At 43.6% G+C, this 22118-nt stretch overlaps 1 protein-coding gene across 5 annotated transcripts; it reads left to right on the top strand.

Annotated features, from left to right (window-relative positions):
* Positions 1 to 708: 708 nt before the first annotated feature.
* ints3 (integrator complex subunit 3) lies at positions 709 to 21352 on the top strand. Of its 5 annotated transcripts, none has more exons than XM_053638256.1 (30): positions 709 to 1079; positions 2623 to 2706; positions 3942 to 4025; positions 5049 to 5162; positions 5262 to 5346; positions 6359 to 6425; positions 7071 to 7212; positions 8360 to 8489; positions 8739 to 8836; positions 9050 to 9241; positions 10516 to 10603; positions 10721 to 10800; positions 11269 to 11360; positions 11924 to 12030; positions 12133 to 12252; positions 12372 to 12501; positions 13166 to 13213; positions 14099 to 14153; positions 14272 to 14375; positions 15276 to 15440; positions 15849 to 16002; positions 17272 to 17340; positions 17434 to 17509; positions 17650 to 17763; positions 17852 to 17900; positions 17995 to 18180; positions 18327 to 18427; positions 18899 to 18971; positions 19185 to 19338; positions 20440 to 21352. In XM_053638256.1, exons 1-30 carry the CDS (start codon positions 996 to 998, stop codon positions 20515 to 20517), a joined length of 3123 nt encoding a protein of 1040 aa, XP_053494231.1. In that variant the 5' UTR covers positions 709 to 995; the 3' UTR covers positions 20518 to 21352. The 5 variants fall into 5 exon arrangements, with proteins under 5 accessions (XP_053494231.1, XP_053494232.1, XP_053494233.1 ...); XM_053638257.1 differs by having other exon boundaries at positions 710 to 1079; positions 13169 to 13213; XM_053638258.1 differs by having other exon boundaries at positions 710 to 1079; positions 17995 to 18162.
* The last annotated feature ends 766 nt before the right edge of the window (positions 21353 to 22118 follow it).

Raw genomic sequence — 22118 nt, 5'->3', positions numbered from 1 at the left:
ATTTCTATGGTTTTATGTAGGCAAAGCTACACTTGCATTTAAAATATGAGAATACAAGTGAAAGTGGTCACTATAATCCAGAGCAGTAACTAATCACTGCAAATCTATCTGCTTATGTACAGAATGAACACTGAAAGAGATGAAGAAGACTCGAACACGTTCCTCCTGTGTTTAACTTTAACGGATGTGTGTCACGAGCTGCTTGGCACCACGTTAGTTTCTTTCTCTTCTTCTCGTCCATAAGAGAAAAAAAGTCTCCTCTGAACACAGCGCCCTCTTGCGATCAAACGACCAACATCTATTATTTTTAGACGTCAGAAGCGTTGTACACATCTAAGTGGTAAAAACATAAATCAATCGACATTGTGTTTAAAAGTCCACGTTTGTACTTGAGGACTCGCTGTAAAAGCCAGTTTTTAAATGAAATTAAAATACAAATAAAAATAAAGAGAAAACTTTATGTCCGAATCCCAAATGCCACTACGTTGTCTACATAGGGATACTACATAGGGGGTAAAATAACGGATTTTACGCTTACGTAGTGCACACTGGATCCAATAAGAATGCTGTTTGAGAGTCGGCCAATCACAGGGCGCGGTTGACGCGCCGAAGAACTGCGACGATTGGTCAACTCGTACGTCACTCAAACGCACTCCTAGCACGATTGGGTCAAACTCGTGTCTTCGTCCCGCCTCTCGGTCAAGCGAAGGGACTACTTCCGGTAGGCCGCCGTGTGTCCTGCGGAAGTCGGACCGTTGTAGTCGGGACACTGGCAGAAAACACCGGAGCGGCCTCGCGAAAGCTGGCGAATTCGCTTTATAAACACATTGTGTGTGGGCGGAGAAAGTGCTAATAAGTGCATAAGCAAACGACAGCTGGTTAAAAAAGGGAAAGAAAGAAAAGAAACACTGGGGTTTGCGCGGAGCCCCGAGCCGCTTTACCCCCTTTGAGCCCGCTGAAGTCGGCGGTGGCGAGGCGAAGCGACGCGGGAGGCGATGGAGCCCTCAGCGGCCAAGGGGAGAGCGCAGGGCCGCCTGCTGGTGTCCACCAGCCTGGACGCCAAAGACGAGCTGGAGGAGGTACTCATGGCCTTTACACCAACATTTATCACTCACACAACTCTACTTTCATTCCTCTTCTTTCACTCCCTTTGTTTCGCTTAACATGAGAAGATTTCCTATTGTGTATGTACATTATACATATGTGTTCCCTATTCTACACACACACATACTGTTATACTGTACACACACCCTGCACAGGTCTCTTCTATTACTGTACAAGTGCAGAAACAACATGAACAGCTGAAGAAACTGTCACTGGATCATTTACGGTTCATTTCGTCAACTTTCCTGAGAGGTCTGTGTGTGTATATGAACTTTAAGGCTAGATTTCATGCTGAATTTCCAGCCATTCACAGCCACAAACACAAGGAGTCAGTACTGAACCTGATGAAAGACTGGAGGCTTGTCGTGCTTCTGAAATTCAGACCAGGACAGGACATGAGGGACCAACGACCGGCCGTGTCGACACGAAACGGCAAAGTAGGACTCTTGAACGATGTTGAGAGACGTTACGGTTCTTTTCACCTCCATAGACTGCGGCAGGGCGCGTTCAGGAAACACCTGCTGGGTAGGACCGTTCACACCAGACGTCGGCCCTTATTTCTGAGTGTGTCGTTATGAAATGTTTTTCTCAGGTTGTGTGGGAGATATTTCTGTCAGGTTTGGACCGTCTCGGTCCTCGAGAAAGGCGGCGGATGACGTCTGGGACTCGTAATGGAGACGGCAAGGAAAATATTACCCCAAAAGAAGATATGAGAGTTAGGAGGCAGTTTGTAAGGCAAACAACGGCTATAAATATTCCTAATCACGCACCAAAAAAAGAGGGGGGGATGGAAAAGTTTGAGAAATAGCGTTTTGTTTACCATCCCATAAATGATTTTGCCTTTTTTTTTGTTGTTTATTTTTGCTGCTTATAACGACGAAGGATATTCATCATCATGAAACCTAGCATGTGAAATATCTTGTGGTTCTTCATTCCAGTGTGGGTGCGCAAACTTTTGCACTCAGCTGCACGCACGCGGGCTAACAAAGCGCGCCAGACGTTTATGATGCACTTTGAGCTAGATGTTTATACGAGGAAAGGAAGAAAAACGCGACACAGGGTTCTCTCAGAAAAGCCTCCTATCATACCATCGTAATGAGGGGTTTAACATTTCCTGCTGCAGTTCTGAGGATTGACCCACGTCAGGGCATGCTGTTCTGAGGATTGACCCATGTCAGGGCATGCTGTTACGGGAAAATAATCAACCTGCAGGGTGTCGTGGTGTGGCTTGATGTGAAACCAAGTTACTATTACCATCCCAGAGTTGATTATTTTCCTAAAACAGCACATCCAGAAGTGTTTTATTGCTCTTATACAACAGTACGTTTCCAACGCCGACCATTTTATAAGTGACACGTTGTAGTTTTATCCATTTACGGTTACATTTAAGGTTGTTGAATGTCGGTGAAGCAAGTTAGTTCCTGTTATCAGTTATGTTCTGTCAAAAACCTTCTGACCTGTTGGGTTTGAGAGTTTGATGTGCTTGTGTGTGTGTGTGTGTGTGTGTGTGTGTTTCAGCGGTTCGAAAGGTGCGTGGCCGTCACCACTTCCATTACAAACGGATTGTCGGAGCGAGAAGCCAACGACGCCCTCACTGCCCATGTGAGTATTTCCGCTGGAGTTTGAGACGGTGATGTCACTCCTGTTTAAATCTACTCCAGGAGCACAAGAACAGAACGATCCAACACACACCAAGCCAGGCATGAGAGGAAAAACTTCCAGAGAATTTTTTATTTTTATTTTTTTTTAGAATAAACCAACAAACAAATAAATAAAATTGCGTGTGATGTGAGCATCCAACCAGTCAGGACAGAGAGCTGTCGATCATGCTGCCTGTCAACTCAGGAAGCTCCGCCTCTTTCCCCATGCAGTCTATCCCAAGTATGTGTTTTGGAGGCGTGGCTTTGTAGGGAGCGCTGAAGGCGGGGTTGCAAATTTTTTGCCGAGACGCCCGAATCACGACGCGCGTTCAAAGCCAAAGCCCTCTTCCATTCACGCACGTCGAACACGAGTACAGCTAAAACATCACCGCGAAAGAGCGTGCAAAACTATTTCGTGCACTCGCAAATTTCGCCGATTCAAGGAAAAACTCCGCAAGTTGCGTCGCAAATCTTTTTTAAATCAAGCATTTAAAAAAAAATAAAATACATTTTTTACGAAACGTGCGAAATCCTGTACGGACTGGGAAATGTACGAACGTGATAGATAAATAAATAATCCTAACGTCCCTCGGAGAACCGCAATGTCAAGCTAAATTATTATTCAAGTGACGGGATGTATACACACCCAGAGTCATATTTCATCAGGAGGTTGTGAGTTCAAACCCCTTCCCCCCTGGGAAAGACTCTTAACCCCCAGCTGCTCAGGTTTACATTTGGATGGGATTCGTTTGGGTCTTCGTTGTTTGTTTTTTACTCCCATACGAATAGATGTCTTTTGTGGTTTTTAACGCCACCGCATGCCACGTTTAGTCATCGTCGCACGCGGACGCGCCTAGAAGTTATTTGAAACACTCTTCAGCCAATCAGAAAATAATGGCTGCCTGGGAAAAGTCTGAGATTTAGCCTGAAAGTAAGAGAAACTGAAGGAGCATGCTGACTGTTATAATGACTGCTGTGGGTATAGAGCCTACGTTCACGTAATAACGAGAAAAGAATTCGTTGTTTTTAATAACGTGGTTATAACAGTCGCTTTAGCTGACTGTGTGCTGAATCAGGTGACTCTCTCTCTTTGATGTAGTTTTGACATTGTGTATCACGTGCAGCCTTTCACCTTGTTTCTTGGGTCTCTAAACTGTTTCTTGCTGATAACTTGTATAAATGTGCCTGTGTGTGTAGGTGTGTAAAGGTCCTCAGCAGCATGAGGAGGTGTGCCTTGGCTTGTTCACGCTGCTGCTCACAGAGCCTTCACAAGCACAGCGGGTAAGGAATCAGCATACACACACACACACACGTACACACGTCACCACCACCAAAAGTATACACGTGTTAATTCATTGGAATTGACACATTGGTTGCAATTATGATTTAACAGCGCACGTACCTGGCAAAATTTGGGAAGTGATCAGGGCTGAATCCATACAGCTCTGTCTCACTAGGGTGTGATACTGTGAAGGAGGTGTGGCCTTATTGCCTGTCAGTCACCGTGATGGAGGCGTGGCCTCTGTCTGTTATAGTGATGGAGGCGTGGCCTCTGTTCCTGTAAGTCTTAGTGAAGGAGGCGTGGCCTCTGTTCCACTAAGTCTTAGTGAAGGAGGCGTGGCCTCTGTTCCACTAAGTCTTAGTGAAGGAGGCGTGGCCTCTGTTCCAGTAAGTCTTAGTGAAGAAGGCGTGGCCTCTGTTCCACTAAGTCTTAGTGAAGGAGGCGTGGCTTCTGTTCCTCTACGTCTTATTGAAGGAGGTGTGGCCTCTGTTCCCCTAAGTCTTAGTGAAGGAGGCGTGGCCTTTGGCTATATTATAATGAAGGAGGCGTAGCCTCTGTGGTTGTCTGTCCTAGTAAAGAAGGTGTGGTCATTGTTGCCTGTCAGTCTCAGTGAAGGAGGTGTGGCCTATGTACTGGTCTGTCCCAGAGAACAATATGTGACCTTTGTGCTTATCTGTCTCTCATCTAAGTAGGTGTGGCTTCAGTTTTAGCCCTACTAAAGGAGGCATGGCCTCTAGTGCCTGTCTGTCTAAGATAGAGGAGGCCCCGCCTCCGTAAGATAAAATCATTTGTACCGTACTGAATCCTACTGCATCATACGGTAGATGAGTTAAATGTCGAGATGCACCTCGTCTCATCGAGGATGGAGCACAGTGCTCTGCGTTCTGATTTGATCAGCACCATTAACTTAACTCGTATTTCAGAACAGGCCGTGCCCAATATACTTCACACTTCATCTTAAAGCTAACACAGGTTTGTGACTTTATCAGTTCTTCTGTAACGTTGTCATCTTCTCCACGCAGTGCTACAGAGACCTGACGCTAGTCAACCGTGACGGCATGAATGTGATCCTGATCAAGATTAACCAAATCCTCATGGAGAAGTTCCTCAAACTGCAGGAAGTGTGTCGCACGCAGGTTTGCATAATGACTGGTCTGAGTATGTGGTGGTGAGTTCAAGGTCATCTCGCCCAAGGTCATGCTGCTTAATTCTGTGTTTTCCGTCTCTGCGTACAGCTGGTGTGGGTGGTCAGAGAGCTGGTGAAGAGTGGGGTCATAGGAGCCGACGGAGTCCTCATGACCCTCATGAAGCAGATCGCTGGTACGTTCCGATCGTGCTCACTGACTTCGCTCACATTTACACACTGATTCCTTTAAACTTCCACACAGTCGAACTTCCGTACTCGTAAAGTAACCGATTCTCGATTCTGATTGGTCAGAAGGTGTTGATTAATTTTCAACAACACCATCTCTGACAGTAGGTCCTGCTACAAGTCTGATCACGGGTTTATATTAATGCGCCCATTCTAATGTTATTGTTTCTATAGTAACAGCTCGTTCACAGGGACTTTATATAGTGGACACGACACATAAGCAGATATTAAAGTGCACCTATTATGCTTTTTCAAATATTATCTTTCATGTACTGCAGTATGTTATAGAGCTGTTTGTGAAGGTAAAAAATCTGCAAAGTTTCGAAAATCAAAGCGCAGAACAAACGGAGTTATCGACTCCCAAAAGAAGGAATCGATTCTGAAGAGCTGAAACGATTCGTCAGTGATTCCAGACTTTACTCCCTGTACAAACCTACGTAGGTTTGTAACAAAAAAAACCCCACCTCTGGTCTTCATCGGCCGCCCGAAGAAAGCGGTAGACCAATCACGACAGACTTATACATCTGACCAATCAGAGCAGACTATGCTCTCTGAAAGGAGGAGTTTAGACTGAATCCTTTAGAATTGAACGAGTCGTTTGTGACACTGGGGAGGAAAAACGGTAACGCTGCAGTTTAAATTATGAGCACATTAAAGTGTTTTTTGACCTCGGATGAATGTAAATCTATTGTACGAGACCTTTTAAACAAAATTAGGCACGTTTCAAAACCACAATAGCTGCACTTTAAATAAATAAATAAAAATTTTAAACGTGCGTGATTGTTAATATGGAGAGGAGACATTTATTTAACAGCTATGGTAAGGAGTCTTCAGTGTCGGCGCTGTAGATGTATGTTTTTGGGGGGTTTTTTGCCAGGAAGTCTTTGCACTTTCACGCCTCTCGGTTATTTTGGTTAATTCCTCGCATGACTGATTTTGTAAACGTGTGGCTTTCTTTAGGAGGTGACATCACCAGTAAAAACCTGTGGCTGGCTGAAAACGTGCTGGACATCTTAGTGGAGCAAAGGTACTGTTAATACACTCGGACTGTACTGTACGTCACTTACTTCTCTGAGTCACTTAAAGATTCTTTGTAGTAGGTTCCAAAGGACGTAATGTTAAAACGTGTATTATGTAGAATGAACACACGCGCGCACACCCCTTTATTTTTCCTTTTTTATTTTTATAGCTGTATGGGAAATCTTGGTATGAACATGAATATCCTATTCACCACCATGATTCATTTCTTATTCTAATCATTGAGACTGCATAGTTTGTTAACACACACTCACACACATACATACATACATACATACATATACATACTTTGTGGTACAACCCCAGTTTCCAAAAAAGTTGGGACGCTGCGTGAAATGTAAATAAAAACGATTTGCAAGTCTCATAAACGCGTATGTTCTTCACAATAGAGCATTAGAAAATGTTTTCTTAGAGCCTTTCTTTTCTTGTTGCTAAGATATTAACCTCCAGCTGTTTCGTTTTAGTAATACTTAGTTTTCCAGGCTTTTGTCACCCCCGTCCCAACTTTTTTGAGACGTGTTGCCGCCATGAAATTTCAAATGACCTTATTTTTTCCCCTTAAAACGGTACATTTCCTCAGTTGAAACATTTAATGTGTTTTCTGTGTTGTATTTGTGGTGGTTTTTGTGCGCAGGGAGTGGGTGCTGAAGAGCGGTATGCTGGTGGCCATGTCCGTATACACATATCTGAGACTGATCGTGGATCACGGGACACAGGGCCTCCTGCCGCTCCGCCAGAGAGAGGTGGACTTCTGCATTGGCCTGCTGCGAGAGAGGGTGAGAGAGAGAAAAGGGCGCGAGTGCGATCATGTAATCAAATCTGTGAGCTTGTGATTAACATTGTACAGTAGCAGCCATTTCACGCAGATGCTACTGTATATAAACTACACACTTTCCCTGAACTGACATGTGTTCCTCTTCTGTTCACATCAGCCGCGGGTCAGTCTGTTCACTTCCAAAAGTGACGCAGGAGAAAATGTTTACATTTTATTTAAATATTCCATTTTGACAGGAGCATCATGGATATTTTCACAAACTTAAAGTCCTCGTGAATGCCTTGAAACGCGCAGCGTTATTCGACGTGTTGACGTCATTTCCACCGAAACAGGAAGTCAGGCTCCTCCCGTTTTTTAAATAGGCAATAGCTCGATGTTTTGATGTTTTGAACAGGAAGTCAGAGCGGGACATATCGACTGGCTCCTCCTGTTTTTTTTAAATAGCTAATAGCGTTTAGCTTACCTCACAGCCCGGGCTACGCCGCACTTAGTATCACTGACGCAAACCCCAAGCAATAACGATGCGTTAGAGTCACGTCTTAACCAACGTACAGCTGGAAAAACTGAATGAGAGCCAAAGACACGTTTACGACTCGTGCTTGCCGATGTAACTTCTCTCGCTCAACAGCAGCTTACTTCGGCAAGGTGATATTTACAACGTCGGGGGCGGGACGTTTCAGATTCTAGACAGCATTTGATTGGACAGGAAAAATCTGCTGAGAAGTGCAGCGCGATGTCATCGAAATTGTTGATCCCTATCGGTGGTGGAAGAATGCGAATTTTATCATTGTCTTGGAGCGCACTAGCTTTCAGATAACCTTAAGGCGGACGTATTCGTACTAAAAGCCGCAAAAACTTCCATTTTGATTTTAATGGGGAGTTTGTAAGCGATTAGTATGATGGTTACTTATCCAGCGGACTTAATCAAAACATGGCACTCGTTGAGGGAGGAAATCCTAATTAGGTACCAAGGTTTTTTTGTTTTGGTGAAATATGTTTCTGTTTACGAGAAAGAAAAGGTATATTCCGAGCAGAAAAAGCAGCGCAAGGTTGTTATCAGGATGAGAATGGTGTGGAATGATGGCTGAGTGTAAACAGGAGGTAATTAAAGAGACTTTTATCTGTTTTCTCGCTTTTTCCTCCGTCAGTTCATGGAGTGTTTCATCATCGGGAGAGATCTGGTCAGACTGTTACAGAACGTAGCTCGAATCCCTGAGATGGAGCTCCTGTGGAGAGACCTTCTGCACAACCCTCAGAGCCTGAGCCCACAGTATACTGGTGTGTGTGAGACTCGAGACTCTGCTTTTAATGTTGACCAGTTTTTGAACACCCAGTGTTTTGGGGTTATTTTGGGTTAAACGTTAAGCTATGAAAACATTCCAGCTGTAACTGCAGAAGATCAAGATTCTAGCACGGATACCAGGACATTTTTAGTCTTTTGTCTCTGAGGTTTTACTGATTTGCCTGTTAAATGTATCGTATTTTAATTTACACGTGTGTGTGTGTGTGTGTGAAATTCCTTTGTAGGTCTGTTGCAGCTTCTCACCTCTCGTACATCCCGCAAATTCCTGGCTTGCCGCCTCACTCCTGATATGGAGACCAAGCTATTGTTCATGACCTCGAGGGTAAAAAGACACACACACACGCACTCACACACACACACACACACACCACACAGACACACCCACAGCTGAGACCTACTTTATGGCACTACTAAGTGGCAGTACTGTAGAACAACTCATTCAGACATTTGAACATATTCGTGTGGGTGTGTATTTTTTACATAACGTCTCTTCTTAGCTTATACGACCACGTTTGCTGTCTCTTTGTGGCTGCAGGTTCGATTTGGCCAGCAGAAGCGCTATCAGGACTGGTTTCAGAGGCAGTACCTGTCCACGGCTGAGAGTCAGTCGCTGCGGTGTGACCTGATCCGCTACATCTGTGGGGTGGTGCACCCCTCCAACGAGGTCCTGAGCTCAGACATCCTGCCTCGCTGGGCCATCATCGGCTGGCTGCTCACCACCTGCACGGTAAAAACTACACACACACACACACCATGCGTATGAAGGTGTTCAGTCAAGTGTTTTTCTAATCAGAACTGAGCTCACTCTGTCTTCGACACCATTTTTTGCTAAATCTTTTGTTGCTGTACAGAATGTGTTTGTCCTTGAAAGCTGTAACTGTTGTTCATTTGGCACTCTCATAATTCACAAAGCTAACTATGATTTAAAAAAATAATAATAAATAGTCCTTTACTGCGACGGATTGGCCACATGCCCGGTGTTGATGGAAAGAAGATAGAAAAAGTGCTCTCGCACACTTTTTCCGCCGTCACTTGACGATTTTGCCTCCGTCCGATGAGGACTGAGGTCATGTTGGGAATAAAAGTAACGCTGATATAAACAGTAAACTGAAGAAATTCATTGCGGGTGCTAAAGCTACGTGCGTTCGACGTCGTGTGCAATCGACTGGGAAGCGGCTTATACGTCCGGTTAGTAAAAATTCTCTAGTGTTCCATTTGAGACGGTATTACCTTTCTAAAATTCATACACTAGACGGTAGAGTACATAGTGCATAGTGTAAGTGTATAGTATGTCATTTGGGACACAATTTTTATCTGTACTCGGCGATTTTTTTGTAATAGAAGTAACGCAGTGAGCCCTGTGCGGTGCACAGACCGACTAATCAATAACGATTTTCATAATAGATTTTTATGATGAATAGATTAGTTTTTTTTTTTTTAAAGGCCTGAGATGGACAAAAACACCTTTTGAGTGGCTAAAAGCACGTTTTCTTAGATTAAATGCTGTAACTGACAGAACGTTAAGTCTAATTTTCCAGCAGCGAAAGGCGTAAATCATGGCATCACCCTGTAATACATTTGAGAATGCTGGATCACTGCGCCAACTAAAAAAAGAATAAAAAAAAAACATGTTGCTATACTTTATATTTCGTCCCCATACCCGTGAATACCTGCAGACCCCTAAGACTATACAGATTTGTATTAGTTAGTCAATGCGAGATGGTTTGTGGAGGATCTTTTACGATCGGGAGACGTAAGTAAATGAGTAGAGAGTTCAAAATGTCCAGTCACCTCGTCTTCGTTCTAATTACGTAAAGCGAGTAGTATTAAGAATCTTAAAGACGTTTCACTGAAGAGCTTCAGGGGTTCGACCGGTCAGACAAGTCCGATCGCGTTCACCGTCTTCTCCTTAGACGCTTCCGAAAGGGTTTAGCAAATGCTACGTTAAACTCTGCGTGATGGAAATGATTGGATGTCTGTCTACTAAAATCCTCTGTGCAGTCGAACGTCGCTGCTTCCAACGCCAAACTGGCCCTGTTCTACGACTGGCTCTTCTTCAACCCGGAGAAAGACAGCATCATGAACATCGGTGAGGACGGAGGGACGCCGCCGACACCGTCTCCTGACACTGCCGTTTCTATTGAATCCATACGATCGACGTCGTTTTCTTTTCTTAACCTTCGCTGTAAACGTGTGCGTATTTCAGAGCCGGCCATTCTGGTGATGCATCACTCGATGAAGCCGCATCCAGCCATCACTGCCACGCTGCTGGATTTCATGTGTCGGGTGAGTCGAGTTAGCGCGTCAAGACAGCACCGTCAGGTTTAAACAAGAGGAATTCTTACTGCGTTAAAGGCTCAGTGTGTTATTTGTAAAATTGTTTCTGGACTTGGAGTAATCGGTGGCATGAGAGGTACTGTTAAAAAAAAAAAACACCTTGTCTTATTCACAATATATACAAGCCGTAGATTTGGCTAGTTTCTTTATTTCAGGCTTGTGTGTAAGCTTTTCTGGCCCAGAAATTCTCCCACAGCCAAAACTGTCTACCTACTTCTCACTGCCTCTTGCCTCACCTGAAAAGACAACCAACAAACAGAATTGGTGGTAGAGAAAGCATGATGGATTTTCTCACAGTGCAGCCCACAACAATTCACACACTGCACCTTTAATATTTCACGACTGGCTGCTTAAAACAACTCAGTTCATTTCATCTTTTTTTCTTTTTTTCTTTTGTTTTTATTACACGTATCTCAGATAATTCCTCACTTTTTTCCACCACTGGAGGGCCAAGTGCGCCAGGGCGTCTTCAACTCGCTCAACTTCATTATGGAGAAGAGAGTTCTGGCGTGAGTAACACACACACACACACACACACTTCCTTTTAACTAAACTGGTTACACTATACTACAGTGCTGTTGAATTCCTGATTCTGATTGGCCACAAGGTGTTGATTCATTTTCTTTAATATAATATAATAGTTACATTACCCTTTTTATAGTAATAGCACACACACAAACTAAATCTAGTAATAAACGGATTTAAAAATGTGTTATTTGACAATTTCTGGAAGGAGTCTCCAGTTCCACCACGTTAAAGTCTTCAGGATGTAGAACTTTGTGTTTAGTTGTTTGTTTGTTTTTTTCCCCCCACATTTAACTGTATAGCTGCTATAACGCAAGCGATAACAGGAACTGACTCGTTCTGCTGACGTTTCCCGGCATTAAATATGACTATAAACGGATAAAAAGTACGTCTCGTGTACGAATATCCGTTTTGTTCCTGGTGAATTGCTGTGGTATAAGAGGAATAATGCGTGAAAGTTATAGTAAAATAATAACCACGATGATGTATTAACGTACGCATGAACCGAACAGCACGTTTAAACTTTGTGCTAACTCTGCATTCTCAGACACTTGGCTCCGTTGTTCGACAACCCCAAACTGGACCGGGAGCTGCGCTCCATGCTGAGAGAACGTTTCCCTGAGTTCTGTAACTCGCCTTCTCCACAGACAGAAGGTCCGAATCCCAAAACCTTCCACTCACAAAACCGCCATCTTGGTCTCTAGTGCTTCATAACCGTCGTACAATTATTCTACTATTTATTTTTCTCTTCTCCAGTGAAAATGGAAGAGTCTGTTCCCTTAGAGATGGACAATCACGTGCTGGATAAGGAGGACGGTTGCTATGACAACACGGACGCGACGTTTAGTGACGACGAGGAAGAGTTGAACAACAAGGGTGAGAGATTGACACGCGCCGCTACCGCATCCGGTGGTCGAGAAACGGCGTACACGTAGACTGTAGGAGCTCGTTTCTTCGCCGTCGCCTCACACTGCGATTTATTTTTCTCCTCTAAGGTAAGAAACGCGAGTTCAGGTTTCAGCACATCAAGGAGACGTACATCGAGGAGCCTTCCGACATCACACCGTACGTGGACCAGCTGGATGAGACGCTGAAGGAGAAAGTGCTACAGTTACAGAAAGGGAGGTGAGACGGCGGCCATATTTTCTCGACTACGACGCGCGTTTGGGTGGCGGCTTAGTGTGCACACAGGTGCCGACGTCTAAAGCAGGTTAGCTTTAGCAATTTACAGTTTGATCCCCTGCCACGGCGATATGGATGACACCTGAAATAAATAAATAAGATAAGATTCTAGCTACAGAAGCCGTCAGACCAAACGCGGACAACATTGGGTTACTTTACTGAATAACTGGGGTTACTTTCACTTTATCTACATGACCTTTAACCTGTCAATATGCAATCCTTGGATTTGTGAGGACCAAACCTTCAGAAGTCAAAATTTAAGAAGTAAATATATAAATAAATAGATAGATAGATAGATAAATAAATGTAATAATAGGAAAATAAATAAAGGAATAAATGACTTGCTAAAACAAATAAAAATGCAATCCTACATTTATTTTTGTTACATTTTTCCTTCATTTATTATTTTCTGTATTTATTTTTTCATTTATTTTATTCTTTTTAACTTTGTATTTATTTTTCCCATTTATTTTTATATATTTATTTGTTCATGCGTTCATTTAAAAATATACATTTATTTATTCCCGCATGTATTTATTTCCGTATTTATTCATTTATTTATACATTTATTTCTTTTTTACTTCTCCGTGCGCAACATGCAAATGAGGAGGCGGATCAAGGAGACGTACATCGAGGAGCCTTCCGACATCACGCCGTACGTAGCATATACATTTTATTTCTTTTTTCCATTTGTTTCCTTTTTTCCCCCCATGCTCAGGTGCATCATCGGTTGAGAGCTCACGTGTAAGCGTGAGAAAGGGGAAACGGGGGACCTGGACTCTCCGGAACACTGTTTCTGGTGTTCTGAAATAATTCGGCATGATTGCGAATCGATGAAAATGACTTGCGACTCTCCAGTTGGTCCGCCACGTCCCGTAGCAATCTGGACACTGATCTCCATCGCTTAGTTAGACCTGACGCTTATACATCATAAATATATTTAATATTTTTACATTCCTGCAGGTTTGGTCCTCCATATTAAATAGCCTATGCTTTGCGTCAGCATTTAATAAAATTACCGTAGGCTTAAATTCCTGTCCATGTGGTCTTCTGCTGTAGCTCCTCCGTCTCAAGTTCGTCACGTTCCCAGATGCTTTTCTGCTCACCGTGGTTGTAAAGAGTGGTTATTCGGGTTAGCGTAGCCTTTCCGTCAGCTGGATCCAGACTGGCCCCTCTCTCATCAACAAGCCGATTCTGATTACAGAACATCGTTCGTTACACATAAATAACACCGATAGAAACGCTAAATCGTCATATGCGTGATGAGGCTGTGCTGACGGCTGTTTCTGCAACCAAAACCTTCCTCTGTACATCTGAATCAGAACAGAGGAACCCGAGGCCAAGCCGGCCGACGTCAGACGTCCGACTAATTGAGCTTTATAGTCAGTTTAAAACTCCGCGAACTAGAGGACTAATCCGAGGAGACGGTATTTAAGAGGGTCTGTTTTATAGTCTGGAAAAATACAGCGTGATTCGAGAGTCTATACTTGAAATGTTCCTTCTGTGAGCTCACGGCGAAGCGTGTGTTGTTCTGCCGCAGTGACACGGAGGCGCAGTGTGAAGTCATGCAGGAAATAGTGGACCTGATTCTGGAGGTGAGTTTAGATCGACAGGTTGGAGAGTTGCTTTCAGTTTGCCTTTGATGTAAATAGTGATTCGCTAAATAGTGCACTATTGATTTATTTTTTTTTTTTCTTCTTCTCTCCCTTTCAGGAGGACTTTGAATCGGAGCAGATGTCCACTCTGGCGTCCTGTCTAGCTGAGCTGTTCAAAAGCCATTTCAGAGGAGATGTGCTGCCTGAGGAAATCACTGAGGAGTATGTCTCTCTCTCTCTCTCTCTCTCTCTCTCTCTCTCTCTCTCTCGTGCTCTCTTTTTTTTTTTTTTTTTTTGGGACATAGTTCTTGCTGCAGAATCAAAGCTCCAGGGGCAGAGCTAGCTCTCTCCACCATCTCCTATAAATCTAACCCCTAGACCTAGTCTCAACTCCACCCAGGTAGGAGGAGCTGGATCTCCATGGAACTCCACACCATGGAAGTTTTTGTTCTGCAGCAAGGGGCACTTCAGTTTTTCCTCGTTAACCCCCTGTTCAGTATCGAAGGTTGGCAGTGGGTAGGTCTTTGGTACCTGCTCAGTTCCAGCAATGTATTTAGGGGCGGAGCTAGTATTACAATTCATTACCGAATCGTTACGCAGACCGTAGGTGTTTTGAACTCTCTGGTATTAACTCGACACTCCCCGGAAGCCCCCCTTTAGATTGTTGGGCATTTAAACGCTAGCTACGTTTCCATCCACGTATTCTTATGTGAATTTTGGGATATCGCATCAAAAATAAAAACGCCAACGCTGGATGGAAACGAATAAGATCTCCAAAATGCACATAAAAAAAAAAAGCGCTCAATTATTATTTTTTTTTATTCGATAAGAAGACGTGAGCATAAGCTACGACGGTTTACCGAAGAAATTCCTCGACGCGCACCGAAAAAAAGTCACGCGACTTCACTTTAACAAATCATGTGGTTGGATAATCGGCTCAGAAAAGTGAAAATGGCGGAGAGAGCGAGATGCGTCGTTTTCCCCGGTAGTGACGATTTTGCTTTCTTGGGATGGAAACGGTGCTTTTATTCGCAAACGTTTTATGTAGGGCTGCAACTAACGATTATTTTCATAATCGAGCACATCCTTTGTCTGTCTCTTTGTGTGTGTGTGTGTGTGTAGGTCGCTGGAGGAGTCGGTGTGTAAGCCAGTGTGTCTGATCTTCAGGAACTTGTGTCAGATGCAGGAGGACAACAGCGGCTTCTCGGTGCTGCTGGACATGCTGGCGGAGCTGTACCAGAAACAGCCCAAAATTGGATATCACCTCCTCTACTACCTCAAGGCGAGGTGTGTTTGCTGCTCACGCTGTCGTTAAAGGCCGGAGAGTCGAGTCAGAACGGCTTCCACGTGAAATAATCCTGTGTGTTGGTCTGCGGTGTGATTTAGGGATTTTTGATAGATTTGGCATGAGAATCAGGAAGCACAAGAAAGCTGTGGTGTATGGTGCATCGCTTCTGCTTTCGGGAAGCGAGGAGAAAAGTTGACGCCTGCTCCGTTTTGGTTATTCGTTGCTTCCCTGCAGGAATGCCCCTTTTCTGTTTGTTTGGGTTTTTTTGGTTTCACGCACTAAAAGGGAAACCCCCGACACAACTATACATCTCTCACATTGGTGTGATCACAGCTTTCTACTGAGATCTGATAAAGCACTATAATGCTACAATCTCTCTCTCTCTCTCTCTCTTTGTGTCTCGACAGTAAAGCGGCGGCGGGGAAGATGAGTCTGTACGAGTCGTTTGCTCAGGCCACGGCACTGGGGGACCTACACACGTGCCTCATGATGGACATGAAGGCCTGCCAGGAGGATGATGTGAGACTGCTGTGTTACCTCACACCCTCCATCTACACAGAGGTACACACACACACACACACACACACACACACACACACACAGTTTATCATCCTATTCACTTCTCTAGACTGTAGTGCTGTCAAATTATTTCGTTTTTTATTTTACACAAGATTTAGTAGCCTAATTCATTTTCAGTAGTATTTAAGTAAACGTTCTAGTCCCACATACAAAGCAAACACGAACATGGATCCACTAAGTAGGTTTATTGTATATTAATTTCCCTGGGCGGAAATTGTTGTGTTGCAGGACACGATGTACAGAGACCACAAATTTTACAGTACCTACACTACCGGTCAAAAGTTTGTGGACACTCGACCGAAACGTTTCTCATGATGTTAAAAGCCTTTTGATCTGAAGGTGTGTGATTAAACATGTGAAGTCGGTGTCGTAGACAAAAATATATATCGTGCCGACGTATTCATTTCTTTCATTAGAAATCTAACATTTTATTTACCAAAAAATCTTTATTTAAACGGACGACTCGGAGGGAAATATTTCCGAAAAGCAGCGGATGAGAGTCCGGCGTCGGTGTGAACTCCTTTAATACTGTTTAAAAAGCATCTCAGGGAAATTCCTCGAGAAATCGCTCGAGAAAATGCCAAGAATACATTTCTGGGATATTCTAGGCGAAAAGGGCGTCGACTTTGAAGATGCTAAAATACTAAATTATGATGATTTATTTTGGATTTTTAAAATTTTTTATCACGACATAATTCCCATAGCTCCATTTGTGTTACTCCAGAGTTTTGATGACTTTATTATTATTATTATTATTATTATTATTATATAATGTGGGAACATAAATAACAGTAAAGAATGTGTGTGTGTAAACTTTTGACCGGTGGTGTATGTGGCAGTAAATAAGAATAAAAGAAGGTAAATAAAGTAAGTAGTGCAGGTGATGATCATAAGGTGATTCGTCATTAGAATGATAAAAACAAACGAATCTGATCAACGTAATTGAGGGCGTTTGTGTTATTTATTTATTTATTTATTTATTTATTTATTTTTGCTAAACGGCGTATGATTCACGGTATTTAGTTGTGCTGATGCTTTGCGCCGTTATGAGAAACGACACGTTTTCTAGAAGGTTCTATTAAACACGTGTACAGTACAATCTCACGTAACGACGGCATCATTTACGATGGTACGGAAATCATATCTCTGTGCTACAGACTCTCAGCTTCTCCTATCACAGCGTTTAACATCTGTGTGTGCTTTGTGTTGTGTCGTTTTTTTTTTTTATTAATATTATCATTATTTCTGAAGTTCCCAGACGAGACCCTGCGCAGCGGAGAGCTCCTAAACATGATCGTAGCGGTCATAGACTCCACACAGGTTTGTGTTCAGCCTTCAGTTCAGCGTAACACATGAATTCGCCTTGGCTGCGTTTCTGTCTTTTTTAACACGCTCGTGCCGTCACGTTCACAGCTTCAGGAGCTGATGTGTCACGTAATGATGGGAAATCTGGTCATGTTCCGCAAAGACTCCGTGCTCAACATCCTCAGTAAGTCCGTCTCCGCATGCGTGCGTGCGTGCGTGTCTGTCTTTCTGTCTGCGTCCGTATCATTTCAGCTGGATACTTGGAATTAGCGACCAGGCCCTGAGTGTACACGCTGTCTAATTGTGTGTGTGTGTGTGTTACAGTTCAGTCACTAGACTGGGAGACGTTTGAGCAGTACAGCACATGGCAGCTCTTTCTAGCACACAGTATCCCACTGGAGACCATCATCCCCATCCTACAGCACCTTAAATACAAAGGTGAGTGCTGCACTTCTCTCCGAACGGCCTCCTTTGTATTTGGGATCAATTTAATGATGCTTCATTAAATCCCTCTCTCACTGTGCAGAGCATCCCGAAGCTTTATCCTGCTTACTCCTGCAGCTCCGCAGGGAAAGGTACGCTTCTTACTGGACAAAATCCTCATTGTTTTGTAAAGGTGTGGTCAGCATTTATTTTCATCCTGCACGTGTGTTTTTGGTGCCTACGCAGTCCCACAGAGGAGATGGTGAAGATGGTGTTGAGTCGGCCGTGTCACCCGGAGGATCAGTTCACCACCAGCATCCTGCGGCACTGGGCGGCCAAACACGACGACCAGCTGGCTGAGCACATCAAGGCCCTTCTCATCAAGAACAACAACATGCCTCGCAAACGCCAGAGGTATCACCACGCCAAGATGTAATCCGTACCAACTTCTGAATTCAGTATTCATTTAAAAAAAAAAAAACATTTTTGGGGGGTGTCAGTTGTTTGACCCCATATAACAGCCACAGAAAATGTACATATCATAGTCGTGTGTGTGTGTGCTGTTTTTTCTTTTGCAGCTTACGAAGCTCCAGCAGTAAATTGGCTCAGCTGACCCTGGAACAGATGTTGGAGCATTTAGACAGTCTGAGGCTGAGCCTCAGCAACACCAAGAATAACTGTGAGTCTGTTTTTTTGTTTTTGTTTTTTAAACTTCATCATAATACGCTCCTCTACTTTAATAAAGGAGGTACTTTTGCATTCCTCTGATACGCAGTGTCTGTAAATAGTACCTATACAGTCCTTCCGGGATTCCGCGATCGCAGAAGTGAAAGTATTTTCAAAATCGCTGCAGATTCGATGCCGAAACGCGTCACGTGACGTCGTCGCGACGCGCGTTCGGCAAAAGCGCTCTTCGATTCGCGCGAGTGCAGTGAAAAGCTCTCGTTTACCAAAGAAAGTCGCTGCGAAAGAGCGCGCAAAACAGTTTCGTGCGATTCGCCAATTCAAGACGTTTTCCTCCACCAAAAAAAAAAAAGCACAAAAAATTCAGCATTTTTGGCCGCAACAAGGACCAAAAAAACTATGCGAAATCCTGTACGGACTGCACATATTTATATATACGTGTGTGTGTGTGTGTGTGTGTGTGAAGTCTTTACCCAGACCCCCATCCTTCAGGCTCTTCAGCACGTCCAGGCCAGCTGTGATGAAGCCCATAAAATGAGGCAAGTCTCTCCACAGTATAAAACATGCCTTCATGTATTGAGTCTGTGTAGAAAGAAAACAAAAACCACATGCGAACAACACACCATGGTGTCCACCATACACACCGATCTTATTTACACGCACTTATTAAGAGAGTAAGCACGTGAGATCCTTCTATTTAAACTCCAGACCTTTTGAGTTGTATGCGCTCGTCATCTCGTTCCCCTCACCAGGTTCAGCGATCTTTTCTCCTTGGCCGAGGAGTATGAGGATTCCTCGAAGCCACCCAAATCTCGGCGCAAAGCTCCAGCGTCCTCCCCGCGCTCGCGGAAAGGCGCAGCGCCTCCAGCCAACAACGAGGACGACAGCGGCTCCAGTAGCGCCTCGGTGAGCTCCTGTCTATGAAACGTATAACTGTACGAGTCAGTGACTTTTTAAAAACGCACTCGAGTGAGAGGGAGTATCGTCACTCGTTCCACAGGATCACATTGACGTCACGGGGAAAAAGTGATGCTGATCAGATCGACACTTTTTAACGTGAATAAACGCTGATGGAAAATTTCAACTAGTGTCCGTGGCTAATGGAATTCTTCTTAAATGTAGCATTCAAATGCATTGAAGTATTAAACAGCCTGTAGGTTAACAGAGTGAACATTAGCAGTAGCGTTGGTTACATTTATGGAAACAAGAAAGAAAGAAAGATAACATAGAAAGGGATCTTTCACTTTATTGAGAAACAAAGACACGATATTATATCAGAATCAGAAACTTTCCAAGATGCTTTTCATGTATTTTACCTACAATATTGAGTTGCATTTAGCATGCGAATGTTTGGGGTTTTTTTTTAATGTTTTTTGGGGTCACTACATAGGATATAACATAATGGTGTAGAGGTCGACCGATAGTGGATTTTACAGATAACTAAGATGGACGGTACATGCCGATAACCGCTCGTTTTTAAAATTGATACCGAATCGCACAAAGTAAAATATTGCTGAACTTTAATACAAAAATAAACAGCACTGAGCATACCGTGAAAATGCACTGTACTTTTTTTAAGTGAAATAAATAGATTAATATTAATGTATATTAACGATTAATAAATATTAAAGTAAATAAAAGATATAAATCCGAACTGAACCAAAATGTAACGCTCCAGCTATCAAGTTTAAAAAAAAAACAAAAAAACAATAGAGACGTCCAAAAAACACTTCAAATATCACAACAAAGTTAGTCAGCGGTAGTTTTTACTTCGCCTCTAGAGGCCGCTCTCGTACCGTGTAAAGGCAGCGGACGCTTCTCAGGAACAAGTTATTTACTCGAGCTAGAGGGAAAGCATCTTAAGTAGTAACTGTTCTTGAGTAAATGTCGCAGATTACATGTCATTTCAGTAGCCCTGCCCCACTTCACGTCCTGCTGCATTTTGAATATTTTTGCTTCGACATCAGTTCTGCTGTGAATCCTAATAATCTCCTTGTGTAACCGCAGGAGGAAGAAGACTCCAAACCCAAAGCACCCAAGAGGAAACGAAAAGGCTCGTCGGCCGTGGGCTCGGACAGTGACTGAGAGGGACGCGCCGATCTCCACATGCCCCACGCCCCCAACACTTCCATGACCACGCCCATTCCAGTGTGACATCACTGGAGAACAAACCACCAGCCAATCATCTGCTCGGTCCACTCATCAAAGAGGAAGCGCTGGATTTCCTTTCTGGGACTTTGACTTTGGAGCCAGCCAGGAAGGCACACCCTTTAGCTTCTCTCAGCACTAGTGTGATTGGCTGCTTGGGGATTGGGGGCGTGACCGAGGCCGAAGGGAAGCTGCTAAGCTTTCAGGAGCCTCCTTTCCTCCCCCGACTGGGACGGACTGACGGAAAAGACGGATAAAATTGCACACAGGAGTCATTCTTTAGTGTCTCTGTACTTATCGGCCCACATATCCTGATCGAGCACAGTCGCTGTGCTTAAAAAGGGGGAATAAAATCCCCACACTGTAGACTACGAGGGAGACGATTTACATTAAACATTCACCACGAACGTTCGAACGCGCTCCGCTCCGCTCCACTCCCACAAGACGCATTTTATCGTTTGATAATGAACAAGCATTTGCTTTCGTCCCTTATAAATCCCTCTTTGTCCTGATCGGATGTCGTGGCCCAACGGAGGCGGCGGCGCCGGGGGTTTTACAGGGAGGACGACACTCCTCCTGGATGGATTTTTACCACGATTGTACCGCACAGGTGCAGAAATTGGATTGTAAAAAAAATAAATAAATAAAATGGAGGACTTGACATGACAGACTTTTTAAGAAAATTGCTTTCTACTGACCTATTTTCATAAAAAAAAAAAATCATAACTATGTAAAAGGATTATGATATTAATAAAAAAGGCAGGGACAAACACTTTTGGTCTCGAATAAATGGTTGTGGAGTTTGAAATGAATCGTACATTTATAAAGGTGGGCTTGAAACAGGTTTAAAGAAAAAAGAGGCGGAGTCATTGCATGCGAGGCTTCTCAAGCATCTTGAGCGCAGCTGGGAAGACGAGGAACTCTCGGGACATCATCAAGACGGTGAAATCTCACCCGCGGCAGAACTTTTGGCAGATCCGCAACACGTTTTTTCTTCGTGATCTTGAATAAAAGTGTGCGCACGAGACCTTGGCACAAAGTTGAGTGTAGGTGGGAGTCAGGAATTTTGGAAGCGGTAGCTACAACTTCATTTCCATAACACTATCACACGCTGGTTTAACATAAATCATGGGGAACACATCGGGAAAACCTTTGTAATGACAAATAATCCAGCTGTACTTGATCGAGAAAGAAAATAACTAATAGAAAGTAAGTAAGGAATAAAAAAAAGACTTTATTTTTCCAATAACACCACACCTCTAAACATCTATTCTATAGAACGACACATCCTAGTGTTTTCATCCGTTTAGAGTTGTATTTAACGTCGCTGAAAATGGAAAGTTACTTCACGTTATCGCTTACGAAATAGCGCTGGTTCCCTCACCGAGACTCTCTGTAGCCCGAAGTTAAGAAGGCTTGCTCGTCACGTTTTACACGAAACCAAAACGTCCTCCGTCATAAAGGCAGAAAACCTGTCGTGGTTTCAAAAGCACTGACACTGGAGACTCCTTCCTTGTAAAATAAATGTTGCCGTACAG

The sequence above is a fragment of the Ictalurus furcatus genome, chromosome 12 (genome assembly GCF_023375685.1).
Source record: "Ictalurus furcatus strain D&B chromosome 12, Billie_1.0, whole genome shotgun sequence".
Lineage (NCBI taxonomy): Eukaryota > Metazoa > Chordata > Actinopteri > Siluriformes > Ictaluridae > Ictalurus > Ictalurus furcatus.
The sequence above is the reverse complement of the archived record's forward strand: the minus strand, read 5'-3'. Positions and strand labels throughout refer to the sequence as shown.

Excerpts from the sequence above, each read along its gene's own strand:
- ints3 (XM_053638256.1), top strand. The coding sequence starts at position 996 with ATGGAGCCCTCAGCGGCCAAGGGGAGAGCGCAGGGCCGCCTGCTGGTG. Across the intron at positions 4,026-5,048 it reads AGCCTTCACAAGCACAGCGG|TGCTACAGAGACCTGACGCT; the intron begins GTAAGGAATCAG and ends TTCTCCACGCAG. Across the intron at positions 9,242-10,515 it reads GGCTGCTCACCACCTGCACG|TCGAACGTCGCTGCTTCCAA; the intron begins GTAAAAACTACA and ends TCCTCTGTGCAG.